The 20,967-nt window shown below is 40.5% G+C and overlaps 1 protein-coding gene across 1 annotated transcript in view; it reads left to right on the top strand.

The window, feature by feature from the left end:
- The window catches only part of LOC109409093 (facilitated trehalose transporter Tret1), a 66,075-nt gene extending 45,186 nt beyond the window's left edge, over window positions 1-20,889 (top strand). The window contains exons 4-5 of the mRNA XM_029870420.2: window positions 17,957-19,093; window positions 19,566-20,889. Of these exons, the coding sequence (XP_029726280.2) occupies window positions 17,957-19,093; window positions 19,566-19,753 (1,325 nt within the window). The 3' untranslated portion in view covers window positions 19,754-20,889. The remainder of the gene's footprint in view (window positions 1-17,956; window positions 19,094-19,565) is intronic.
- Window positions 20,890-20,967: the final 78 nt, after the last annotated feature.

Here is a 20,967-nt window from a genome sequence, read left to right on the forward strand (position 1 = left end):
AATAAATCTATTTAAATTATTTTTAAAGAATTTCCAAAGCTTTTCTACAACACAATTAACCCAAGTGGGCGCAATTAAATGCATTACCCATTACATAGCAATACGAACATTTTACTATCCATCTTCAACAATCGTAGTTCATCTTCTATCCAAAGAAGAACAACAATCTTACTCATACCTATCTCAAACAACAAGTTATCTTCAACAAAGCCGGCCACTGTTGATGTGATGTGGATGTGGAGTGACCTTAATAAAACTGCACGCCGCCAAACAATCAAACTACAGTCAGGTTTTTTTTTACGCGGGGGATACGTACCGCGTAAAAAAAAAACTCAGTTCAAAATTCAAAAAACCGCGTAAAAAAAGTCTCACCATTTCTCGACGAATCATGCAAAAATAAGACGATGAATTTTTTTTTTGTATGGAGTTTTCATTTACGCGGCCGCGTAAATGAAAACCGCGTAAAAAAAAACCTGACTGTACAATAATACCAGACCGAGTGCACGAAATATCCGCGTGGTTCAACGTATCAACTTGTTTATCGGTTGCAGTACAGTATTCCTTCAAGTAATACTACTGTCAGGTATCGTGGAATCAGGAGGCATCGATAATTTTCAGGATAGACGTATTGTTTAGTTGAGAATAAGTCGATTGATGCTAATGCTCACCATATCATCTGGAGCAGCTGAGACATTAACTTGAGAGGCTCCAGTTTGATGGAGTACTTAAGTAGTACAGATTACTTAACATAGGCAACCGCCCAACCTTCATGGTATCTGCTAGAGAGGAAGCGTTAGACATAACGCTTTGCTCTACCAGAAATAGCCGAAGAGCTGACGAGCTGATCAATTGGCATGTATCAGATGAAGATTCTTTATCTGACCATCGCTACATCTTTTTTGAACATTTAAATGTTACTTCGCAAACATTGCGTTTCAGGAATCCCCGGTCAACAAACTGGGCTCTTTTTACTGATTTGATTGCGGCCAAATTTCATGGATACTCCCCATCCATTGACACTCCAAGTGATTTAGATGATACTACAACGACCTTCATCATGGAAGCTTTTAAAGAAGCATGCCCTCTACGGTATGTTAGGATCACAAGAGAACCCCTTGGTGGAACTCTGATCTGGCGAAGCTCAGGAAACAATGTAGAAAAAGTTGGAACAGACGACGTTCGGCTGGTTCGGAGGCTTACAGGTCGGCTCGCAAGGCCTACAGGAAAGTTCTCCGGTCTGCTGAACGATCCGGCTGGGAAAAACTTTGTACAAATGTTTCCAGTTTGAGTGAAGTCAGTCGGTTAAACAAAATCCTTGCGAAATTTAAGGATTTCCGAGTGAAAGAACTTCGTTTGCCAAATGGCTACCTGACTTCTTCTGATGAGGAAGTTCTGGAATGCTTATTCAGCACACACTTCCCTGGATGTGTGGATAATACATCTTCGGATGAACCTTATGTCTTTTCTTGTAGTTATGATTCCCTGGCCTTGGCTCGGAGTATTGTAACTATAGAATCGATTGAGTGGGCACTTAATAGCTTTGCTCCTTTCAAGTCTCCTGGAGCAGATGGGATTTATCCTATTTTGCTTCAGAAGGGATTTAAAAAAAAATACTTGTTTGTAGTTTTGCAACAGGGTATATTCCCAAATCTTGGCGGGATATTACTGTGAAGTTCATTCCGAAACTGGGTCGTGCGTCGTATGAAGAAGCAAAGAGTTTCAAACCTATCAGTTTGACCTCTTTTCGTCTGAAATGCTTAGAACGCATTGTGGATCATCACATCTGTGATGTTCATCTGGCCAACGTGCCTCTTCATGTGAACCAACATACCTCAATCTGGTAAGTCCACTGTGACTCTTTTACACAAGGTTGTTTACGATATCGAGATAGCATTCGCTCAACAGCAATCCTGTTTGAGTGTTTTCTTAGATATCGAGGGTGCCTTTGACAACGTGCCTTTTGATGCTATATTGAAAGCCGCACGGGGTCATGGTATATCCAATGATTTCCAATTGGATTCACCAAATGCTCAAAAACCGATTTCTCTTCTTGACATTGCGTCATACGGCGATTAGGAAATTGAGTGTTTGTGGATGCCCCTAAGGGGGAGTCTGGTCACCGCTTTTGTGGAATCTTGTAGCAGATACGCTATTGAGGCAACTCTATAATAGCGGTTTAGCTACTTATGGTTTTACCGAAGACTATCTAGCATTGTTAGTTGGCATGTGCATCACCCTTTTCGACCTGATGCAAAGTGCCCTTCAGGTAGTTGAGGGTTCGTGTCGCCAATATGGCTTTTCGGTTAATACGAGTAAAACATCTATTGTTCATTTTACGGAAAGGCGAAACCGTGATGGCGTTCGACTTTTGCGTCTCTTTGATTCTGAAATCGATGTGACTGAACAGGTAAAGTACGTTGGAATTATTCTTGATTCCAAGCTATCCTGGACACCTCACATTGAGTTCAGAATCAAGAAAGCTTGTATGGGCTTCGAGCAATGCCGGCGAACATTTGGTACAATTTGGGGTCTAAAACCCAACTATATCAAATGGATTTACACAACTGTTGTTCGGCCAATATTGTCTTGTGTGGTGGCAAAAGGTTGAAATGAGAACGGTCCAATCAATGTTAGGCCATCTCCAAAGGATGTGCCTAATGGCGATGTCTGGAGCGTTCTCTTCAACTCCCACGGCAGCGCTCGAAGCTCTCTTTGACGTTGCTCCACTACACATGCATCTCAAACAAGAAGCACTTTCTTGCACTTACCGTCTATGGGTACTCGGTCTACTAGAGGAAAACCCTGTGAACCGCACATCAACACACACCTCGTTGTTTCCACTTTTGGTGAATTGGGACAAAATTGTCCTTGCTCCAAGTGATCTTACAATTGCTTGTAATTTTCCATATAGGACATTTTGCACGAAATTCCCTTCCCGGGAGGAGTGGACATCCGGTTATCTGAAGAGAAGTATTTCAGACGGCATCGTATATTACACTGATGGCTCCCTTCTCGAAGGTCGAGCAGGTGCTGGTGTATATTCTCGTGAGCTAAGGCTGTATAAGACTCACTTGGTTGACACTGCACCGTTTTTCAGGCCGAAATCTTTGCTCTTATGTGCGGAGTGCAATCAGCACTTCAGCAGCACGTAATGGGCAAAGTAATATACTTCTGTTCAGATAGCCAGGCTGCTATTAAAGCACTTGCTTCGGCCAACTCCAGGTCGAAGATAGTTATCGCTTGTCGAACTCAAATCGAGGAGCTGAATTCAGCAAACGCTGTTCACCTTGTATGGGTGCCTGGCCATTCTTCCATCGCTGGAAATGAATTGGCCGATGAGTTAGCTCGCACTGGAGCATCACATGACTTCATTGACCCTGAGACAGCTATTCCGATATCGAAGTGTTGGGTACAGGGTCGTGCAATTTCGAAAGGAAAACATGACGTACGACGACTGTAGCAAATCGTTTCCCATGCGAACGGACTGCTGTGATGCTTCATCTCTCACCCAGCAACACACTCGTTCGTTGCTGCTACAGAAACAAGTGTGTATGAAACATGGGATGATACACTTGGATTTTCGTTTCATTTATGAGTCATTGAAATACTTCAACATGCTAAAAACACTATTTAAACCACATTTTTAAATAGTGGTGCACGCCAATAGAATGATAATTATGGTTTATGAAAGAGGATAACAAATTCGACCACTTAAATCCAATTAACCGGCGCCCGTAACCATTGAGAGACTAGCGCGCACCAGTGAGACACTAATGCTCTGACGGGTGAAGCACAAGCAATGCGATCGGGTGGGAGACTACCGAGTGCTACGATGAGTGGAAAAGTTTTTTTTAACGACCGAGTCATTAGAAAAATGTATGAAACACTTGAAGTGACTCATTCAAAATGTTGCATGAAAGTGTATCATTGAAACGAAATTGTACGCCCCTGGTTGGGTAAAGCTTCAGATTCACACCTGGGCTGCTACTCAATACAGACAATACTGGAATAGTTTGAAGTCATGTCGTCAAACCAAATTGTATTGTACTGAGCCATCTCCAGGGGTGGCGAAGTATCTTACAAATCTATCAAAACAGAATTGCAGCATTCTGATCAAAGCATTGACTGGCCACCACCGACAAACCGACGTGACACTCTGTTTCCAAGATTGGCGAGAAATTCTAACCTCAAACAGTTTAGAAATCGTAACTCGTTCTGTCATTTTCGTCTTTTGACAAAAGAAACCTTGAAGAAGATGTCATAAAACAGCGCAAAAATTTCCAGCTGATCAATGTAAACATCACAACCACTCTTATTTCTATCTCACCAATAGAAGATACAATCAACCATGCAATGAAGCTATTCAAAGAAATCCTTCGATACAGGAAGCAAAATAGTCAATAAGTCCGAAATAAAATTTCCCAAACATAAAAACTTTCACAGGATGAAATTTCATTCCAACGTTCATAACGAAATATCTTCTGATTGCGCAAAACATTGAATGCAGGTTATTACTTCAAAATGTGTAAAATATTATGACAAGGTAAAGTTCCTGTACGCACGCACACATAAAGAGGAAGCTGTGTAAATCATCGCACAGATGGAGCTAGTGATTAAAAGGAGAACTTATTTGCCAAGAAAAATTGGAAAAGTTGTATGAGCTGGCACGTCGGTTTGTCGGTGTGGCCACTGCCGACTCAGCTATCACATGGCGAATATTCAGCAAGCTGCTTCATTTGCATGTGATAGCTGTGAATCCGATTATGGAACTACGTATCATTTTATATGTAACTGTCCACTATTTGCGCAATTGCGTTTTCGAGTATTCGGTTAACACTTATTAAGTGAAACTGACTTCAGAGATCTGAATATTCAGGATATTCTGTTGTTCTTGACCCGCTGTGGTAAAGAGCTATACACACCTAGAAAAAATCATGTAATTTAAGTGTCCTGAACCTGACATATACGAGCATCTTCAAAAACACAAATTTAGAGGTTAAAACATGTAAATTTACGTCTTTCAAGACACCCCAAAATAAAACGTATTTTTTCTTAACGTCTAGCAATCGCTAAAACCGATTTGACTGATAAAACATAGAGAAGTAAAATATTGCCATGCATGGATTCGAACACCGGATCTGCTGATCGTGAGCCACATCTCTTACCTCTCGGCTATGTCACCGAGATAGAAGGTGGCTGATGAACGTGATACTGATTCTACGTTTCTGGTGTAACGGATTTGTTGACATCTAACGCAACCAACCAACACTTACATGATGCGCGTAAAGTTAAGTCCAATTTGTGATTCAGTCTTGAAAACGTTTACGTATTTTGGTGATTCCGTTTCGTGCAAATTTCAGAATTTCTAAGTGTGTAGGCTCTCTTTTGCTTTATGCGTTATAACAGTGCTCTTTTCAGGGCTCTGTTCGAACCCATTGTGGAACGCTTATGCGTTAGTACCCTCTTCCACGGTATTTTTCCTATTTCCCTCCTGTCCTTATCCCCATCCTTATCCTTATTTCCTTCCTTTTTCCCTCAGGTAGATGATGAAATAGGCTATTATTTTGGCGATGGCACAAATGTCCCAAATGGAGGATAACGTGTCTCTGGAGCCGGCCTTCTGATACCTGATATATTCTAAATAAGCTGGCCTACGAATTTATTATCTTGTCTCCAACGTTACTATCCTAATTTGAATCTTCTTCAGGGGTCTATTTTTTTTTATTGACAGACAGAAACATTCACTACCAATATTGGCTTCACAAGTAACATAAACTTACAAAGAATTATTCGTTTTGTCGTTGGGAAGTCCTATGAAAAGTTTTTGTTTTTGTTAGGTATCTAACTATGTAGTTTGCGTCCTAATTTAAACTTACGATGTGTTATTTTAGAACTACTATCTGTACGCCTGTACAATCCTGTGTTTTTCGCCCACAATTCATTGCAACACTTACTAGCTATCAAACTCTTCAACTTTAATCGAGTAGAACAGGGGCCACAACATTGCCTAAGAAAGAATTTTAAATTATTGCGCATTTTTTCAACGATAATTGACAAAAACTAATTAAAACACATTACTTTTGAGCTATTTGCTCTAGAAAACATAGTTATTTAACTGAACCAATCGATTCAAAGATGCCATTTTATAGAAAAATCCGAAATCTTTCGAATAAGGGTGAACAAACTGTGATAAGTTTGACCATTTTAAAGTAATAGCCAGTTAAGGCAATAATAATCAAAAACATGGAAAGTTCAATAACTATGTAACGGTTGAGATTTGACTAGAGATGGGCAAAACCGTTCTTTTAAGGAAATCGTTCTCAATTGATCAGTTCTTTAGATAGAATTAGTTCTCGTGAACCGCAGTATTTTTTTATGGTTGTTTTGTGAGTCTTAATTAGAATTAGTAATTAGGGGGTCAAAATATTACTATTCAAGTTACAGAAACCATTTTATGTTTTGTAATCCAACTCTACGAAAACATACTATTTACGATCTGATGCATTGATCCATTATTTTTCAATTGCCGTTCTCCGACCGAATGCATGTCATCGGAGAACTGTTTCACGAAATGACTTGGTAGATCATTTACAATATTCGCTCTATCAGGAACCAAACTTAGTTTTTTTGATAACCTCCATGAACGGTTCAAATTGCCATTTGGTTTTCTCGTTTTTTTTTTTTTTTTGAGAAAATGAAGAACTACTGTTGTCCAAAGTTTTGCTCAAACAGGATCAAATTAGGCAAGGAATCATAATAGCCACGCTTTTTGCACCATTTCATTGCAGAAACGGAGAATTGACCTTCTCACCATACTAAAATTCAGCTCATTACTACAAATCTAGTACTTCACCGATCTGTCCTATTGTGACATTAAGCAAATCGGGTAGAAGTGCCATGTAGATAATGTAATTCTCAATTAAATGCCTTAAAAATATAATTTTCATCAATTTTGTTACTTGGTCCCCTCTGACTTAACGCTGACCATATATCCCATATTTAGCGTGTAATAGTGCCTTGAAATTTTCGCATTTTTTTTCCTGCCACACCCTGTATAGGGTATATATGACTATTTTTTCACGACAGTCAGTGTCGATCAAGCAGGTTTTTTTTATAGAAAGAGGAAATCTGCTGATCTGATATGGTATCGCGCCACTTGGACGGTGGCTTCTATATTCGTCTGTTTTCCACTATAACTCAATCCATTTTGAACCAATTGACTTGAAATGTTGTACACGGGTAGATACTATACCTATCTCACCGCATTCCAAAAATTGTGTCAATTGGTTCAAATTTGACTGAGTTATAGCGGAAAACAGACGAAAATAGAAGCCACCTACCAGAGAAGTAGGTTATGGTTCAACTCAACTGAGCCTCTTTCTCTCTCTTCCTTACCTTCGCGGTATGCCCGTTAGGGATGACTTCGAGAAGGGTTAGGGGCATACTTGAGTACACTTTAATGGTAAGCGTTCCACCCAGTGCCGGAAAAACCATTTCGTCATATCTAAATTCAATCACCTACAGCTCATTTTAGAAGTTGAACCTGAGAATATGATATATGAAAAACTTGTGCGGCTAGACCAGTTCTGCAAGAAAGTCACGGAAAAAACGTCATTTTTCGAATATTTAGGGTAAATGTCACGGATTACCTTTAAAAAATGCAAATGATATTCACGGTGAAAATCATTTGGTATTTTTTAAAGATAGTCCGTGACATTTACCTTAAATATTCAAAAAATAGCGGGTTTTCCATGACTTTCTTGCAGAACTGGTCTAGCCGCACAAGTTTTTCATATACCTTCATTCTCAGGTTCAGCTTCTAAAATGAGCTGTAGGTGATTGAATTTAGGTATGACGAAATGAAATTTTCAGCACTGGTTCCACCAGCTACCGTCTTAAGTTGTTCTCTCTCCCCTGGAGGCTTGGGTCCTGACTAGTACTTAGACTAGCCGCTGGAGTCAAGCTCCTGGATGAGGAGCGGGTGTTCAACTCAACAAGCTGTTGTGCGGCCCGCCATATCATCTGTAGTTCAAGTACGGTTCGAGAAACCGTGGAAGCTATGGAATCTCACTTGATGATAATGTACCTGGGCGTGATAGTGGAACCGCACTAGTCCACCCCCGTACACATCCTTTAAACAATGTTGTCGGAAGTGATATCTGTGTCTCGTCGAAGTTCACGCGCTCCGGATATGCGAGGGATCCCGCATGTCCGTATCTGTGCAAATACCACCTAAAGCACCTATGGCCTTACATAAATTGTGTCAAGTGAAAGTTTACCTCGCCATGAGGCCTGCTAATCCATTTCGACACGCTCACTGGAGGAATCCCATTTCGCTGCCTGGAATGGTGCTTACATCACTTTGCAGAAGAATGGCAGCATAGCTCTGAGGTATCATTAGCACCCTGTTCTGGTAGTAGCTCTCTAGTATCCGGCACAAGCTTACCGGGACTCCTGGGTGGTGTACGGCGCTCTCGATGGCGGTCCAGTAGACGCTGTTGAACGCATTCTTTACGTCCAGCATGAAGACCGCTCAATAGCGGATTCCTGTTTGCTTGTTTTGGTCGTGAGCTGGACTCAGTCTTACCTATGAAAATATGTTGAACTTAATAAATGATTACCGCGAATCGAAGGTTGCAGGTTCGTGTCCTGTTACGGTCGCCATGTGGTGTTTTGGAGATGGTCAACACTTAAACATGGTTTAAATTAAGTATTTACTTAACGTCTACTTTTAATCGCTAATAATATCCGTGAACTGCATGATTTGCGGAAAACTACTGTAGCTCGATAAAAGCACCACACACATTGCATCGAGAAATGATTCGCGCGCGAGCCGATCAGCTGTCTGATGCCTGTACTGCCTGTATAGTAACCGGTAGGGCTTCCCGCTTACCAGGCGACAGCGAGCAACACTCGCGTTCGTCGACAAGCGTCCTCCTCAGACAGAAGCAGAGCGGGCGGAGACAGCTAGTCGCATCGGCAACGACTAACGACACCACTCACACCCCATCGCAGAGCACCCATCGCAGAGCACGTCGAACCTTATTGAACTGAACGAACCGCGCGCTGCTACGTGCAGCATGACCGGCGTGCAGTTCACCATATCGACCATATCACAGCCGGTATAAAACAAGTACCGGCCGGTTGCTATGACTCGTCGAATCGTAGTGGTTTTAGTTAGGGTAAATGATGATGGTTGGACCAATTTGAGCTTTTTCAATACGTAGTCAACATTGACGTCAAGATTCGTTTATAACCGAATCATACTAATATGCTAAATAAGTAGTTGGCAGAAAGCTCTACTCTTCTAGTTTATGAAAAGCTCAACGAACACCTAATTTACACAAGAAATAATTAAATTATTCGTTTTTATCAAGCATAGAATTTTGATCTTGGTTGGACCCACGCTGATTTTGGTTGGACCAAAGGAATGATCATGGTTGGACCATGATTATTCGACATAAAACACATTTGAATTCGACACCGAAAATCGGAATAAAGAATTACGAAAACAAATTCAGCAGGAAACTATGTAGATAAAGGTCGACAACTTCGTGGATCGCACGGAGTAAAATAAGGCCTGGGAGCCCCGAACGTTCTGGAAAACTGGAGGATTATAGCCAGACACCAACGAAGATGCTTTGTGCTCGGCGCTGGAGTTATGAAACGCTGAAGCTGTCAAGGAAAGTATTATCAGAGTTTTAGATTTGAATAAACATTTGGAACCTTCCCATTCTCAGTAGTGACGCATGCAGGATTAAGGTTTCGGATAGGGTTTAATTGGTCTCATATATGAATTATTTACATTCCAATAAATTTATCATAAAATCAGTTTACTAATCATTACCAACGTGTAATACATTGTAAGTTAGAAAATAATGGGCTTGAGGATAATAATGTTGGCTACCTAGCCTCAGCTGTGCTCAGCTGCAAAAGTCCAAAATGTTGATAAACTTTGGGTTTTAGAGTAAGTGGTCAGGTGCTATTGGTCAGCTGACCGGTGAGACTCATCTGGGGCACGTAATCTGGAGCTGACGCACTGAGGGCTGTACGGCCGGCCGTCGGATCTGCAGGGTACTGGACAACAGGGTACTGACATTAGTCGGGCTACTCCAGGGACACGTTCTCCTCCTCTTCAAACCTTCAGGATGCAACGGCGAAGACCTCATCCTCATGGGTAAACGATTCTTGGTGAGTGAGGCATCCGGTGGCAAGTAGCTCTTCACTACATTATTTTGCAAACGCGAAATTTTCGTTAACTGTCAGTGCGCGCGAAGAAAACAGTAAACAAACTGAACTAGACCTAGCAACCAGCATGGTAACCGCTCGGTCCAACCGCAATCATGCGTTGGACCAACCATGATCATATTGATGTCGACTAATTTAGCTAATAAATTGAGTTTTAAATCAGAAATTATGAATTTCAAGTATGCCACCATGAAGTTTATATGTTTTCGCAACAGTATACTGAAAAAACTCCATGAATTCATGCAAAATATCTTTACTGCAGATGTTACGAATTGAGTCATTTTGTTGTCCAAGCTGTGCTCTTAGGCAGCCTTCCCGAAATCCTCAATTATTTAAATGATTTGGAGACATGTAACACAAAGTCAGTTTGATTTCAACGGAGAATGAGTTATGTTTTGACAAAAGTGAGATTTCGATTCGAGAATCAATCAAAAAGTTGATTAAAACTTCATTTTTCTAAATTGGCCCAACCATGATCAGTTTTTCAGTTGGTCCAACCATCATCAATTACCCTAGTTGGGTGTAACTCTGAATATTTCCATCGACGGCACTTGTCTACATTCAATAATCATAGATTTCTTAGGTTTGTTTTGAGAAGGTAGTCATACTTGTGGAACGTTCCATAGCTGCAATGCTAGAAATGCGATTACGATACGAGTGTATCAGTATCGGTGCACAGTGGTCCACGAACCGGATTTACGAGGAAAGATGCATGCAGCGCCTTAAAATATTTTTTTAGACAAATATGATCTTCTACAAAGTTGTTGCTAATAATAAGAGGGCCTTATTGTACAATGTACATGAAAATTAGGGTGATCCATATTTTCACAGAAATTGGAAATCAAACTTTTTTATTTGCAAGAATAACTATATACATTCTTCGGAAAAGTTGGAGATCTATCAATTTTGAGCAAGTTTGCCGAAGACTCTTTTCATGTAGCTTCAAAATTGACCGATCTTGAGATATATTTCTGAAATAGCTTAGGGTGATTCAAGAAAAACAGGTTTTCTGGTTTTAATATTTTCAGTTTCAATTTCTCATCAAAGTCGCCCAAGAAACACTTGTTGAGCATTTGAAAACGCGTCGTTTCGTGCACTGAGACGATCGTTATCTCTTTTGGTTTAAAAGTTATGAGTGTTTTTCTTTAAAAATCATAGTTTATTCAAAAGGCGATATTACGGGTTGGGGTAAAGATAAAAAATATCTTTTTCCAGCATTCAAAAAAAGAAATATTGTTATGAAACATATCAAAAAATTAGAGAGGTGTTATTTTTGTAACTCAAGTAAAAAATACTTGAAAAGTGCCTATTTTTTCTAGAAAATTATCAATATCTTTTGAACGGAATGACGTAGCAACATTCTAAGCGCACGAAAATTGCGTTTTTAAAAACTCTAAAAATGGTTCTTAGACAATTTTGATGAGAAATTTGAAACGAAAAAGATAAAGCGAAAAAACTGTTTTGTCCAAATTTTGAGCATTTTCCCATAGTTTTCATAGGGTGACGCTAGAACAAATCGTTTTATCGCTCTAACTTTTTTGTTTCAATCTTCTCATCAAATTCGTTAAAGAACCACTTTTAGAGCTTCCAAAAACGCACATTTTCGTGCGCTGAGAATGTTGCTACGTCATTTCGTTCAAAAGATATTGATGATTTTCTAGAAAAAATAGGCACTTTTCAAGTATTTTTTACTTGAGTTACAAAAATAACACCTCTCTAATTTTTTGATATGTTTCATAACAATATTTCTTCTTTTGAATGCTTGAATGCTGGAAAAAGATATTTTTTATCTTTGCCCCAACCCGTAATATCGCCTTTTGAATAAACTATGATTTTTAAAGAAAAACACTCATAACTTTTAAACCAAAAGAGATAACGATCGTCTCAGTGCACGAAACGACGCGTTTTCAAATGCTCTACAAGTGTTTCTTGGGCGACTTTGATGAGATATTGAAACTGAAAAAGTTAAAACCAGAAAACCTGTTTTTCTTGAATCACCCTAAGCTAATTCAGAAATGTATCTCTAGATCGGTCAATTTTGAAGCTACATGAAAAGTGTCTTCGGCAAACTTGCTCAAAATTGATAGAACTCCAACTTTTCAGAAGAATGTATATGTATAGTTATTCCTGCAAATAAAAAAGTTTGATTTCCAATTTCTGTGAAAATATGGACTACCCTAATTTTCATGTACATTGGAAAGAGGGCCTTATTATTAGCAAAAACTTTGTAGAAGACCATATTTGTCTAAAAAATCATTTGAAGGCGCTGCATGCATCTTTCCTCGTAAATCTGGTTCGTGGACCATTGTGCGGTGATGACACCTGCACACGTGCCTTCAGGAGGGAATACATCAGGGCAGAAATAGGCAGCGTTCTACTAGTACAACCACTTTTTTTTTGAAAATTTTAAAATTTCTCGCATTATAGTGATTTTTTTGAACACTTTAGAATTTAATAAAATGTGTATGAATTTTCATGTAATGTATAATGTAGAAGACCAGGAATCAAAAGTCGATCGACGTAGTAGGCGAAGTAAACATCTGAGCAATTATTTTCCCCATGACGAAATACAAATGGTCCTCTCAAACCATAACAAGCCTAACAACAACAGACAGTGTTACAAAGAACGCAGCTTGCTTTGGTGACACGGCTTTCTGCACCAGTAATGTGCTGCAATAAAACTGTCGTGCACGTTCGGCAAAGCACGCTTCCTTCTTGCCTTGAACTGTCTCTGTCATTTGTTTGTCACCGGCCGACAGCGGCCGCTGATCGATGATATGGTTTATGGAAATTCTTCGTCGATGCGATGGCTGCGAACCTGCGAAGCTCCTATCTACCACCAGCCCAAGTTTTAGAATGCAAGTGTGTGCATTTTGAAATATATAGGTACTCACGTATGATTGCATCGCACACTTGAAAATTATTACAGATGTACTTGATTATTACAGGCTCTGTCATTCTGGGGTTAAATTAATATTTTCTCTTTTAAATTTTTTTATGGCTTTTTCTATTTTGAGTTATTTTTTTTAACAAAATAAATGTAGAACATGGACAGCAAATTTTCCTCTCACTATTTGGCGTACGTCCCCACTGACATGTAGACCCAAACCTCGTGTTGAAGGGTTAACAGTTTAAGAGTATCTGAGAACTCCCGGGAGATTAGGCCATCTGATCTACAAGCGTAATCAGTGATCTATTGGAGCATTATGAATGATATTTATGCTTACACAGCCTCATGTTGCTATGTGTTGTCAAGTGGAGAGTTCGTTGTCAGTTTGAGGATCTCTAAGAACTTCCTTGCGTACAGGTCATCGGATCTACCAATGATTCTTTAAGGTTCTCCAAGAATTCCCTTGAGTATAGGGCATCGAATCTACGAGGGCTTCTATTTGTATCTAAGAGCATTAAGAATGAGGTTTATACTCATACAGCCCCAGACATCTATGTTCTATCAAGTGGTGGGTTCTATGATTGTGCAGGAGTATCCGATAACTTCCTGGAGTTAAGGTCATCTAATCTACAAGTGTAATCAGTGATCTATTTGAGCATTATGAATGAATTTTATGCTTACACAGCCTCATGTAGCTATGTGCTATCAAGTGATGAGTTCATTGTCAGTTTGAGGATCTCCAAGAACTTCCTTGAGCATAGGTCATCGGATCTACTAACGTATTTGGTTGTCTCTAGAGATTTACGCAATAGAGGAAAAGTTAAATGGGCATCTATATTCCCCTGAAACCGCTCTGAAGACCGTTGAGATGCCTTGATACGCCCCTAGAACCCCCATGAAATCTTCAAGAAATTTACCTGAGAGCCTCTGAAACCTCCTGAAACGCATTGAAACGCTTTGAAACACCTGCTAAACCCCCATGAGCCTCTGAGGCCCCCTTAACCCTCTTGAAACGCTTTGAAACGCCTTGAAACGTTTTGAAATGCCTTGAAATGCTTTGAAACGCCTCTGAAATTCTTATGAAACCAGTGAGAAATTCACCTGCGAGCCTCTGAAGTCCCCTAAAGCCCTCCTAAAACCTCCTGGCACGCCCTGCAACGCATTGAAAGCCCTTGGAACGTCTTGAAACGCTTTAACCCTTTATAAGGCCGAGAAAACTAGAAGAATTGTCATCGCATACTATTATGCAAATGATTATATACATGATTACATGTACAAAACAATTTTAGTTTGAAAGAAACTCTCAAAAATCCCACTTCCGGAAAGAGATTTTAAAGTGGATTGGGGCTTAACCCATAATATAAACTGTGTAGTTCAGCTCATGTCAACCCAGAATTTGATTATTTCTTAAAATATTTACCAAATCTATAATTTGACAATAAGTTTGAGCTAATTTTCTTCACGCGGTCAAAATTAGCCATTTTAGAGACTACAAATGGCTCCTTAATTGTTGTTAAGGCTTTGTTTAGTACCAAAAAAAATACCAGACGTTGTTAGTAATCCCAATTTTGCGTAACCAAAAAAAAAAGTTCAAAATAAGTTGTTATAAAACAGAAAAAAAAACAAACAGTAGGTGGCAATATAGTTGCCACTGCCTTATAAAGGGTTAAAGCGCTTTGAAACGCCTACAAAACCTCCATGAAATTCACCTGATAGCCTCTGAAGCCCCCTAAAACCCTTTTGAAACGCATTGAAACACTTTGAAACGCTCTGAAACGCCTCTAAAATTCCTATAAAACCTTCGTAAAATTTACCTGAGAGCCACTGCAGCTCCCTAAAACCTCAGTGAAACCTTCTGAAACGCATTGAAACGCATTTAAACGCTTTAACGCCTCTGAAACCCCCATAAAACTCCGTGAAATTCACCTGCGAGTCTCTGAAGTAAGGCAGCCCTCTAAAGGTCCTGAAATACATTAAGACGCCCTAAAACGCTTTGAAACACTTTGAAACACCTCTAAAACCTCCTTAAAACCAGCTTGAAAGTCACCTGAGAGCCCCACGCTATGTCTGAACTAGCAGATTATAAAAATTGAATGTACATCGGGTTTCTTTCCACAGAATGTCAGAATTCATGCTATATTATCATATGCAGAAGCTTTTAAAATATATCATCGGGGAAAATTTTATTTTTTTCAACTTTTTAGCTGTTTTTCATACTAATTTGCATGAAATTCACATTTTCGGCCAATTTGTCTCCCATACAAAATGTATGGAAAAATTTTTACCGACAGAATATTTTGAAACCTTCTGCAAATGAAAATATAGCTTGAATAGTGATGTTTGGTGGAGAGAAACCCGATGTACATTCAAGATTTATAATCTGCTGGTTCGGACATGGCGTGAGCCCCTGAAGCCCCCTAAAATCCCTGTGAAACCTCTTGAAACGCCTTGAACGCTTTGAAATGCCTTAAAACTCTTTGAAACGCCTCTGAAAGCCTTATGAAACCTACGAGAAACTCACCTGCGAGCCTCTGAAGCTCCCTAAAACCTACTGAAACCTTTTTGAAATGCCTTGAACCCCTTTGAAACGCTTCTTAAACCCATGTAAAACCTCCTTGAAATTCACCTGAGATCCTCCCCCTAAAACCCTTGTGAAACCGCCTGAAACATCTTGAAGCGCCCTGAAACGCATTGAAACACTTTGAAATGCCACTGAAACCCTCATTTAACCTCCGTGACATTCACCTGCGAGCCTCTGAAGTCCCCTTAACCCTCGAGCGATCGCGCTGTTGTATTTTGTACAAAACGTTGAAAAAATCTCGCTTTTTGTACTCAGCATTAGCGTGGTGCTGACGCAGGTAGTCAACCGCGCGAGTTACGGAAGGTTAACCTCCTGAAACGCCCTGAAACGCATTAAAACGCCCTGAAACGCCTTGAAACGCTATGAAATGCCTCTGAAATCCCTATAAAACCTCCGTGAAATTTACCTGAGATCCTCTGAAGCCCCCTGTGAAACCTATGTGAAACCTCCTGAAACGCTCTGAAATGCATTGAAGCGCATTGAAACGCCTCTGAAACCCTCATAAAACCTCCGTGAATTTCACCTGCAAGCCTCTTAAGCCCTCTCAAATTCATCGGAAACCTTCTGAAATGCCTCTGAAACCTCCATGAAACAACCGTGAAACCTGCGAACCTCTGAAGTTTCCTTACGTCCCTCTTAAGGACAGACTTGTTAGAATCCCAACATGGCCGCCACAATGGCCGACTTTGGCACCTACTCACGATTTCGAGGGCACAAATCTCAACGTAAACAAAACCAACGCATCTGATCTTCTTATTTTAAGCTTATTGCAAGTGAGCAAGAACAGAATAATAAAATGCACTGTTATGTGAAGCTTGCTTCTTGAGATTTGTGCGTTTGAAGTTTCGATGCACTGTTGAAGCGGGATGTCGAGACGTTTGTCCTTAAACCTCCTGTGCTGAGCTCTTCCCGTTTTGCTCGCAACTACTCAGGAAACCCTTGTTAGTTTCTTTTCCTCCCCTTATTAATATGCTAAAATTTAGGAGGTAGTCACACATTATTTGAGGCCTACTGATATATACTTGAGACTAGACTCTGATGTGATGGAAACGCTCTGAAACGCATTAAAATGCGATAAAACGCCATACGCTTTATAACGCCTCTAAAACCCCTATTAAACCTCCGCTAAACTAACCTGCGACCCTCTGAAGGCACCCTTAAACCTCCTCAAACCACCTGAAAGGCCATGAAACGCCCTGAATCGCATCGAAACACCTTGAAACGCCTCTGAAACCCCCATGAAACCTTCGTGAAAACCACCTGAGAGTTTCTGAAGCCCCACAAAACCTCTCTGAAACCTCATGAAACGCCTTAAAACACCTCTGAAACACAAATGAAATCCATGTGAAACGCACCTGAAAGCCTCTGAAGCCCCCTAAAATATCTGAAACATCCTGGAACACCCTGAAACGCCTTGAAACTCTTTGGAACGTGAAGTTCACCTGAGAGCATATGAAGCCCCCTAAAAGCCCTCTGAAACTCCTGAAACGCCTCTGGCCCCACTCCCCTAAAAACTCCCTTGAAATCCTTCTGACCGTACCCCATTTACATCTGAAAGGCCTCGACCCCCTCTCCTTTACATCTGCAAGCCACTTGCCCTTCTCATGCTTCTTTGCAATCTTGAAATCCATTTAGATAATGAACTGAATCCATTTTGGTATTTAATGAAACCTAAATTTTGGTATTTGGTCCTAAAATTTGGTATTTAATGAACCCTAAATTTTAGGTAAAAGTTCTAGTTAGGAAGTCCCGACTCGCTAACTAAATAGAGGTTCGGGTGTACAGGATTGCCTGATTGACGAACAATAATTATGGTTCGGACTAGACTTGGTTATCCAGCTAGATAACTGGGTACATTTTATGTTAAGTGTTGTATGTTGTTTCTTTGTGTTATTTTAGTATGTACATTTGTAGGGTTCTGTTTATATCCGTATTTAGGCGCCCAACATGAAGCATTTGTAGTGTTCTATGTAACTTTTTTTTGTTGCCGAAAGTATTCAATACCATTGTGTTTTTAAGTGAATTCTTGGCGGAAACACGTTTCTTGAAGAAAATGGAAAAATATTAACACCTGCTTAACAATATTCCAGATTCTTTTTTTTTAAGATTCCTGATGATTATATTGGGTTTTATTCATCTACAATCTAAGCTCCACAATTCAGAGATTAGAATATAGCTAATTTAACATCAATAATCGTTAATCTAACCTTACATTTCTATTTCCCATCTCTCTACAGCATCTCTCTCCGCCATCGGAACTCCCATTGGGTGCCTTCTCAGTGGCTATGTAATGGACAACTTCGGACGCAAGAAGGCCCTTCTGATAACGGAAATACCCATGATCATCGGCTGGATCGTAATCGCTTGCGCCACCAACGTAGAGATGATCTACGCGGGGCGCGTCCTGACTGGGTTCGGTTCCGGTATGATCGGTGCTCCGGCTCGTGTGTACACCTCGGAAGTAACCCAACCGCATCTTCGGGGGATGCTTTGTGCACTGGCGTCGACAGGGATCAGTTTAGGGGTGCTATTTCAATACACGCTGGGAGCGGTGACGACGTGGAAAACACTTTCGGCGATCTCTGCATGTCTTCCGGTGTTGGCGTTTGCGCTGATGTTACTCATGCCGGAATCTCCCAATTACCTGGTGTCCAAGAACAAACCGGATCAAGCTCTGAAGAGTCTGGCTAAGTTGCGAGGATCTACGTATAACCTGGAGAAGGAAGTTAATCAACTGCAGTCATTCGCTCAGAAGAGTAACCAAAAGAAGAAACTGTCGCCAAAGGAGACAATTCAAGCTCTGCTGCATCCATCCTGCTTGAAGCCATTTGGAATTTTGACTCTCTACTTCATGATGTACCAGTTCAGCGGTGTGAACACGATCACTTTCTACGCTGTGGAGATTTTCCAAGATTCCGGCACCACAATGGACAAGTACACGTGCACGATTATGCTAGGAGTGGTTCGGTTCATCTTCACAATCTTGGCCGCCATATTGCTCCGAAGGTGCGGTCGCCGACCATTGACGTTCATCTCCGGCATCGGATGCGGTGTCACGATGATCGGTTTGGGAACCTATCTCTACTACAAGAAGTCTTGGGAAATGGCTGTGCCTCCAATCGCTCCTACGGCCACGTGGTTCCCAGTGGCGTGCATCTTCGTGTTCACGATCACTTGCACGCTGGGCTTTCTGGTCGTGCCCTGGGTCATGATCGGTGAGCTGTATCCGATGAAGGTCCGAGGAATTGTCGGCGGGTTCACGACCTGCATGGCACATACCTTCGTCTTCATCGTCGTGAAGACTTATCCATTCCTGGCACATCTGCTGGAAAGGCATGGTGCCTTTATCCTGTACGGATGCATCTCGTTTTTAGGTGAGTTTAAAAACTGGAAAGGAAACTCTCTCAAATTGTCAAAACATTCTGGCTTTAAGGTATTACTACATCATATGGGACGATGTTCGTCTGATTTGTTAGATGAGAAAGAAGATATCCTTTGTTTGAAATGCTTCTTCTACCTGGCTTCCACTCTTATACGACCCGGTCATTGTAATGGCGCAGCCTAATGTCGCACACCATTGACAGTTACATAAAACCTCTGCATATTGCTCTGATCCTTTTCTCCGTCATCTCAGCAATCAAACTCTCTTCGTACTACTGTTTCCTGCTATTTAATCAATCACTTCGCTACTATTATCCAAATTGAAAGAGTTAAGAAGATAAGAATACTTTTTTTAGAAAACGGTATAAATGTACCTAGAGACAAAAAGATTTTTTCGATGAAGAATCACCGTTATTGAAATTTTCTCCTTCATCGTAAAACACTAACGAAATACATATTTTCCAGGAACCGTCTTCTTCTACCTCTGTCTGCCGGAGACCAAGGGCAAGACGCTGCAGGAGATCGAAGACTACTTCTCGGGCCGCATCAAGTCGCTGAAGAAGTCCAAACAGCAGGAAGCCGAAGGCCAGCAGTTGAACAACAACTCCAAACCCCAACTGCTGACGGTGGAGAAGAACAAGCTGCTGCCGTAAAAAAAACAAGAGTGGTGGTCGGCCGGGCTGGTTCCACTGCCGTCATCTCCAATGGGGCCCCTTCTTCAGTCAGTGTGCCATACGAGGAAACGAGAAGTATTTTCAGTAGTTTGCTACGGAAACGGAAAGTGATATTTTTCCCATTTTGTTTGATTTGTCCCCACGATGCGGTCCACTTTATTAGACAGACCGCTACTACTTCCTTAATTCTGTTAGTAAACTTCCCCTCCTGTTGGTCTATATTAGATTCTACCAGTAAGTTTATAGTTCTCAGTTCTAATAGTATTATCTACGCACTTGACTTTTAGAAGGACTACAGTAGCAAATTTGTTTTCTTTCTTTTTATGTTTTTACTTATGTTTTATTTCTTGACAATGATTGTATTGAAGTTCACATTGATTATCAAAAGAAAAAAAAAAACTATATTTACAAAGAATGGACAAAATAAAGACGACGCACATGTTTCATTTCAAGACCAATTGTGGCCGGAAATCTATCTAGAAAATGCTCAATTCGAACACGGAATCGAGTTTGAATGCAAACGAAAAAAAAAAACTGAGAAAAAACCGACGATAATGATCTGATTTAATCGTGAGAGAGAGAAACACACGGTCCCGAAAACCAGCAACTTCTAGGATAGGGAACTCAGGAAACCAACACAGACCATAATGTGCTTTAAAGACAGTGAGGCGGCCGTGTCCGCGATCGAGAGCGTGTGCGAACTAGAGTTTAGAAGTTTCGATGCGATTCCTAGGGTTAGCACTACTCGCTAATCTCGGTACTATACTAACTATATTCTGTCAATGTGATAGCGGATTTCAACTTACATCGGAGGAGTTAAGTTATCACCTAGATACAACTTACTCAATCGACTAAAGAAAAATGATAAACTGATTAGCTAGGGTAGTACTTAATAAATAATTCTACGCCATTCAGCTTTCCCAGAGCCCAAATGGGAAGACACAGATAAGACAGTTATGGCCGATAATATAATGCCTTATGAGGGCGAATGTGTTAAAAGTTCCATGCGATATAATTATACACCTTCTCGGTAGGGTTCCGAATACCGAGACAGTAAGATAACTGCTGTAATAAAGCGATTGAAATACCATCTTTTTTAAGAACACTGAAAAACAGTTGTGCTTAATTATTTATATCCGAAATGCACATATCCCTACAAAGGTTTGAGCTAGACGACATATCCTTAAGATAAC

The sequence above is a fragment of the Aedes albopictus genome, chromosome 2 (genome assembly GCF_035046485.1).
Source record: "Aedes albopictus strain Foshan chromosome 2, AalbF5, whole genome shotgun sequence".
Classification (NCBI taxonomy): Eukaryota; Metazoa; Arthropoda; class Insecta; order Diptera; family Culicidae; genus Aedes; species Aedes albopictus.